Source organism: Nicotiana tabacum, chromosome 5 (genome assembly GCF_000715075.1).
Source record: "Nicotiana tabacum cultivar K326 chromosome 5, ASM71507v2, whole genome shotgun sequence".
Classification (NCBI taxonomy): domain Eukaryota; kingdom Viridiplantae; phylum Streptophyta; class Magnoliopsida; order Solanales; family Solanaceae; genus Nicotiana; species Nicotiana tabacum.
The window spans coordinates 152065823-152073767 of NC_134084.1; the positions used below are offsets into that span (position 1 = coordinate 152065823).

At 34.5% G+C, this 7945-nt stretch overlaps 1 protein-coding gene across 1 annotated transcript; it reads left to right on the forward strand.

The window, feature by feature from the left end:
- The first annotated feature begins 1799 nt into the window (after positions 1–1799).
- LOC107801761 (uncharacterized) lies at positions 1800–5655 on the forward strand. Its single transcript, XM_016625147.2, has 7 exons — positions 1800–1962; positions 3165–3313; positions 3418–3475; positions 4133–4201; positions 4280–4375; positions 4675–4764; positions 5342–5655. Exons 2-7 carry the CDS (start codon positions 3165–3167, stop codon positions 5411–5413), a joined length of 534 nt encoding a protein of 177 aa, XP_016480633.1. The 5' UTR covers positions 1800–1962; the 3' UTR covers positions 5414–5655.
- The last annotated feature ends 2290 nt before the right edge of the window (positions 5656–7945 follow it).

Sequence of the window (7945 nt, forward strand, 5' to 3'; positions counted from 1 at the left end):
TAGTCAATTTCACAGTTCTAATAGACCGCCTAACTACATTACCCGTAGGCAGCTTCAACACGATGCCGAGTTCGTACCCTTTTGCTTTCGAGGCACCGTTCGTAAAGAGGGTCCAGACCCCCGAGGAAGTCCCCGAGGTTAACAACAATTCCTTTTCGACTTTGGGTATTAAGGCCAGCATAAAGTCAGCCACGAAGTTTGCTAAAATTTGTGATTTGATAGCAATTCAGGGTCGATATTCGAAATCGCACCCGCTAATTTTTATAACCCATTTGGCTAACCGTCCAGAGAGCTCGGGTTTGTGAATTATGTTCCTTAGGCATTCCTTTTACCCAAGCCTTTCATTTTCCAAAGATTTAACAGAGTTGGTTTATACATGCAGTATAGTGTACAATTAACTCTCTTCCATAATTTTCTTTTCTTTTCTTTTCCTTTTTATATTTAAGTTGACATATTGGTCAAAATGCCTATACCCCTCTCCTCTATGTTCCACCTTGGTTCCCTTTGGTTGTTATTCTTTACGATTGTTTATTCAGTGTATTATATTAGTTGAGCTAATGTTAATCATATGAAGGAAAATAGTGCCGAGAAAAGCTAAATGAATCATTGATCACCCACTCTTTTCATCTAAACATTATGTGCATTTAGCTTCCGAATGCTTCGTATGTAAAGAGTATATTGAATGTCTGCTTGCCTGCTTGTTTTTGCCATAGTGGCCAGATTCAGCATAAACATTCAAGTGAGCAGATTGAGAGTTTGACATTCTTAAGTTGACCTGAAATTAAAATCTCAACGAACAAGTGTAAAAAGAGAGTATGTTATGAAAATTTGTATTAAATTACCACTATTATCCTTAGCCACTCGGTGGGCGCCAAACAACTGTTTACCCTTAAAAATGGGTAACAATACGCGGTTTTAAGGATATATAGACTAATTCAATACAGGTGATTAATAACGTAAGATAAGCAAATACAGAACAGAACAAACTACTAAACCCCGTGATGATAGTGAGCCCGGGCTCGGTTAAAGGCTTAACAAGAAGCTCGCCTTTGGTTTCGAACCAATGCTTATGAAGAACTTATGAACCAAAACAACAACTTTTAGAAACAGAGAAAAATAAATATATATTGCCTTGGTATGCGTGCTACAGTGTCGCTATTGAATAATCAGCTTCCCCTTTGTATAGTAAGGGAATTTTACCCTAAGTACAATTCTAAGAAAGGTAAAAATCTTCCTTTTTGCTAATCACTGATCTGCTACTGATACGGGCCGAGATTCACGCCGTGATATCCGGTTGGACGCGGATATCACGACCCTTTGTTAATCGTGTCGTATGGTAATGTTCTCCGAGGTCTTGGATCTCGAACCGGACATGGGGACGTGCTCTTGATGGCTCCAGGGCAGGTGTTTTGCTCGGGCCATGATACGAAAGGCTTCTGGCTTCGATTCCGCTTCCTTGCAGTCATGTCTTTGCTTCGTTTGCGTAACTGGGAAATCGGGGTGCTCACTAGCCCCGGTTTTACGCATATACAAGTATAAACTTTGTCCCAAACTTAATCTTGGATATCACACCTTATCCCATTAAATTTGGAATTATTTTATCTCACCTCCTAGTTGGGATAAAATTAGGGATTATAATCTTAGGACTATAATTCCGGGATAATTTTGGTTCGCGTACCAAACGACTCCGACATTGTTTTAGAAAAAAGTCTTACATTTAACCCCCAAAAAAGTCTTTTTTAAAATTAATTTTTTTTATTATTAAACAACAAATCCTAATCAATGTTTAATTAGTTTTTCAGTCTTTACTATTGTCTCTACGAAGAAACAACAGAAAAACCCTTTCCTCAAAATCACCAGTTTGCCACTGCTCGAAGCTCTTCGGCAGACCGCGAGTCCAACCGACCAATCTCCACCTCCACGTCGACTCTCTCCGTGTCTCCGTCGCCGTCGCCGGAAAAGGTCTTCTTCTTACTCCTTTTTTATGTTAGCAATTGGTAAATATATTTCAATTTCGTAGCTTCGTAGTTTCATGACACCAATATCCATATAGGATTTCTCAGTTTCTCCCCTTATATTTTTGATTTAAGGTTGATGAAGTATCTCAATTTATTCCCTTTTCTTCCTCCAATCGAGTTTAAGGGCCGTTTGATTTTGTACTTAAATGGCTGTTGTGTATCAGCGTAGCACATTTGCTCATCAATGTAAGTATGAAGAGTGGGTTGAGACCTTATTTTCGGCCACTTCTACACTTATTCAGTCTCTATTCCTTGTTTCCCATACTTCTTTTTTTTTTTCTCTCATTTTCCGCGACTGCTGATTTTTTTCCTGGACTTGGGTGAATTTGAAACTGAGGTCTTGGGACAACTTTTGATTCGTGTGGATAAGCTTTGAAAATAGAGTTTTGGGACAAGTTTTGATCCTTTGCACAATAAAATGTATCCTATGTAATTTAAGGTCAAAGGCTATATTTTAACTAAACAATTAAAAAAGATTGATATTGGCTGTATGCTGCCTCTTTCAGCTCATCTGAATACTTTAATGACGAAGAACGTGATGTTGGATGTGGAAAGTGAGTGTCTTTTTATTTGTTGAGCCAAAGAGAAGTCCCGCCCGTTGAATATGTATTGATTTTTGGGATGTGGTAAAGTAGGACAACTTACACACTTTAAACCATCTGAATGGATGTTCTTTTGAATTTTACCAAAGATGACAACTTCTTTGTGTTTAGGCCTGTAACTGTTTATTCCCTATAGATTTTAAAACCAAAAGCTCGTCAAGGATAATTGTACTGCCGGTGTTTATATTTGTGCAATGTGCTCTGATTATTTTTCATTAATTTGTGGATATGTATTGAAAATGAGTACTTTTTGCTCGATCTTTTTATCGTGGCATGATTACTTTTGGTTGCTATCACAGTAGAATTGTAAGCGCACTGCGTTTATATCCTGGATTCTCTCCTTTTTGTGAGTGCCTTTGATCTGTTTATGGGTAAGTTGATAAGGTTATCCTTCAAGAGAAAAAAATTCCCAAGTGAAGGTGTTAAAATCTTGCCATGCTAACTGGTTCTGGTTTGATGCATCATACCTCCAATAGGAAACAAAATTTCTTTGAATTTGAAGTAAGTGTTTCACAAATTAGCTGATTGGTTGGTTCTATGGCAGATGAAGTACATGAAGCCATACAACTTATTTCAAGAATTGCTCAAGTCAAATACACTTGCAAGTAGTCGTTTTCTTGGATTGGATGTGGGCGATAAGTATGTTGGTCTTGCTGTTTCGGATTCAACCAATAAAGTTGCATCACCTCTCGCGTAATGTAGCTTCTCTGAAACTTCTAAAATTCTGGTCACGTCATGCTCAGTTTTATGACAGCATTGTGTTAGAAAAAAATGACATTAATGTTGGGTACATGCAGTGTTCTCGTCCGCAAGAAAACAAATATCGACTTGATGGCCAAAGATTTCCAGAGTCTGGTAAGGTTAACCATCTTGCAAGATTATACTTTACATGTCCTAAGTTAAATTTGCTTTTGATTTGCCTAAAAATGGATTGTTAAATGATGGCTTAATAATAATGAGAGACTTGCAACGAAATCCCCAGCTGTATATGAACATAAGAATAATACACGTTTTGCCATGTAGACTGATGTGACTATATTGTTACTTAATAGGTTCCTCAGATTCTTTTGTAAACTTATCATAATATTATATGGTTAACTTACTATATCTAGCAATTTGGTTCATTAAGTGGTTAAAGTGTTTTGTTGCTTGCCTTCTGCCACTTTAACCTAATTCAAAGACCCAAATCGATTAGTCAATCTACACGCACAGTTACATATAAAAGATTCTATTTTCTTAATAATTGTTTTGCAGAAGTCCATTTGTTATGAACCCAGCTCTCTTCCATTCAGCTTCTCTCTTTTCTCCACCTTTGACCATCACGGTACTACAAAGAAACCTAAACTCTGTGAGTTCTAAGTTACTTGGATGTACATTGTACATTCATCATATTTGGATGACAGTAAAACTTGCTTTCGATAATAATAGTGAATAATGTACTTCTGCAAAATGCAAAATTTCATCCTCCCTTCTCCCTTCAAATAACTCTTATTTTTCCTTTTTTGTCTGCAGGTTTCTGAACTTTCCTTGGGGGCCTTTGTTTTCGGCTATCCGTTTGATAGACAGAAGATGAGTCGAGATGTATGTTTTCACTTTGATAATGATTAGGTCTGCTCTATTAGCGCGGTTTGAAATCAACATTTTTTTGTTCTTTATCAGGCTGTGCAAGTTAAGTTTCTCATTGACGACCTTTGTCGGACGGGGGAACTTAGAGGTGTAAAGTACACATTTTGGGATGAATGTTTCACATCTAAGGTATATGATCTTAACTTTTTAAGATCATGTCTTATTATCAAGACAGTATCGCACAATTCTTCTTTTTGAAAGGTTGTGACTAGTTTACGTTTTACTCTTCCACCAAAATAATGTTAGTTGATGGACTTATGGACGATAACTGAGCTTAAATCTTCGTTTGTTATTTTAATGTTAACTTATAGTTGCATGTAAAAGAAGGATTTAGGCCTACCACAGTATGACACTTTAAATAACTATAAGCAAGCTTTTGCTTTCAAATTCGAAATGACCAACAATTATATGTTCTGTTTTGCTTTCAGAATGTTGAACTGTTACTACAACCTTTAAAGTTGCACCCAGCACAGACGAAGACGATGTTAGACAAATTTGCTGCAGTCGGAATACTTCAGGTAATAAAAGATCTTACCCCATCTGTATAGTTCCGTTTCAACACTTAGACAAGTTCATAGTTTACTTCACTGAAGAAGTATGTTCCTTTGCAACACTTAGACAAGTTCCTTCTTACTCGGATAACTTCTGGCTGAAATTGTCGAAAAAAACTTTTGCCTCATTAGAGAAAATTAGTATTGTTTGTACAAAAATAAATTTATCTTGTAATTCATAGCTGTAATAGTCTCCGCTTATTTTCAACTAAGATTAGATTTTATTTTATTTTCATATTTATTTAAGTAACTAGAGTAACTGAGGCAGATCTTTGTCCATAATTGTTTAGCTCCTTTTGTTTTTGGTGTTTCTTCTTTGGGGCAGTCAAATTGTTAGGCTAGCATTTACATCTAATAAAGAGTTCATTAGTTCAAACTAGAGTTGCAATATATTTTTCACGATTCGATAAAGTCTTAGCGTCCCTTTTCAGTTAGATTCATTTCAGGATTAGCTTTGCCCCTTCTCTGGGGAAAAAAGAGCATAATTTGGTGTTAGTGAAGACTTTGCATGTTGTAATACAACAATTGTGATGGTTTGTGGCAGGGGTACTTGGACTTTGTTAACAGGAAACATGCCTCGACGCCTGATAAAAACTCTTCTGAGGATGGTTCCTAATACAACCTACATCTGATTACATTAATTCCTTCAAAAGATGGATGTGTAACATTGTACTTATATATACTAACATTGAAATAATGAGTTGTAGGTTAGTGTATTTTGTTAAATATTTATCCTGTGTATAAATTGTGACACTGTATTCAAGAGCAAGACTGTAATTGTATGGACCACAGCGTGTGGTTCTTTGTTGAGAGAATCTCTTGACATCTTAACCACATTTAAGGTTCTTAGTAATTAAGTAATAACTCGTGTAAAACTTTAATTAGATTAGATAATTACTTTTGTTGATGGACAGATGAGCACCAAATTCATTGGCATTGACTTATTTAAATGTTTTTCAACATTGAAAATTTTTGACAATATTTGCTACACGTGTTATCTAGTATCTATTGGTAGTTTATAACGGAACTGAGTTAATTCTGAATTATCTTCGTTATAAGTAAACTTTCATTGAAGTGTAATACCGAATCATCCTTGTATTCTAGATTAGAGAAAGCACATCTTTAAAGACCTGATGTGCTGTGTATAACATGATATATAGACGTGAAGAAACGTTATGTTGCTAATTCTTTAATATATTTTTTTATAAAAAAATTGTATAAAATACCCAGTACTTTTTAATACTAATATCACACGTTTGACATGGCTACTCTTGAAATATTGATGAACCATAGGATAAGGAAGTTGTTAAAATGGTCTTCACTAATATATTAAGTGGTAGATGAAAATTTATTTCATTGCCTGGAGCTGTAAATCGCTTGTATTAATACAGCACAATAGCAATCAATCAGTACAATAAAGCTATTTGAACGAAAAAAGACATTATATTTTGGAATTCAATCTTGATCAATGGTGTGGCATAGGAGTCTAAATACCAATTATTAGTAGGATTATCCCAACTTTTCATCGCGAAAATAATGTGTTTTTCAGCTTATGAGCAGGTTTTGTATTACCCATTCAGAGTTTGTCTAGCCATTGACTACCATAATATAAACTTTTTTGCAATCTCTTCATCGAAATTGAGTGTAACTGGGAAAAAAAAAATTAAAACTCCAATATAGAAATGCCACATTTCTTTGTTTTGACTCCTTGATCAGCTTTAATGTTTTACCAAGCAGACAAGCAGTCATGGTGCTTGATCTAAATAACCTTGAAGTTGAGCTCTATAATATAGTTTATTTTGCGGACAGAATGTTTACTTTTAAATATTTTTTAGTTGATTGTATTAGTATAATTACTTCCAGCATAAAAAATAAAAAATAAAAATCACCATATAAGGAGCGGAGGATCTTTCAGAAACAGCTTTTCTACCTTCATAAGGTAAGGGTAATGCCTGAGTACACTAGGGGTGTCAATGGTTTGGTCGGTTATTTTATAAAATTTACACCACACCAATTTTTCGATTATTCTATTATGTATAACCAAAGTTAGACTTTTCAAAACCGTCCCAGTCATGTCGATTTCTCTTCGGTATAGGTACGGTTCAGTTAATTTTCGGTATTTTATTAAAAGTCATGTAAAACTCACCGTTGTTACAGCCATCTATTTCGTATTTCGTATTCTGTATTTCATATTTCATATCTCTTATACTGCTGTTATTTTATTATGCATTTTTATGGTACTAATATATCGGCTCCTGTTGCTTTTTGAGCCGAGGGTCTCCTGGAAACAACCTCTCTACCCTTCGGGGTAGGGGTAAGGTCTGCGTACATATTACCCTCCCCAGACCCCACTTGTGGGATTATACTGGGTCGTTATTGTTGTTGTTGTTGTTGTTGTTGTTGTTGTTGTTGTCATGTAAAACTCACTAGTAGAAGTAGAATGTAATAACAGACGTACTTTTATAGGACTTAACAAAATTCTCTAGACATTTTTACTGTTCAAAGGATAATGAATTAAGAAAACGTGAAAGATGGCTAGAGTTAGATCTATCAACTATTCTACAATAGCATAAAAGAAACTAAGCAAAAACAAAAAAATATAATCACACGTGTGAAAAGATATTAACCAAGCTGGGACTCAAGAATAAAGTCTATGGAAGATTAAATATTCAAAAAAAAATCATGTATACATTGCAATTCAAAAAATCATGTATTCATGTATATATTGTAGTTTCACTGGAAGATCAAATATTCAAAAAAAAAAAAAAAAATCTAAATCATACGAAAGGAAATATGTTCAGTATATTATAGTTTACTACTCATAATCACTAGAATATCTTGTGTCTTGCTAGTGAATATACTGAAAATAATTTAATTTCAATAGGAGTACCATAATAGATTTGGGATTAGGATTTTGATTTTTAATTACTTGTCAGCTTATAACTGTTTTTACGATTCCAAGGCCAAGGAAAAATTTAGCACTTTACTATTTTTAAACTTAATATATATATATATATATATATATATATATATATATATATATATATATATATATATATATATATTCATATACAAATTTATTCGGTACAGTTCGGTATTTTTCGGTTTATTTTCATAAAATTAAAAACCTACCCTAGTTATCGGTACG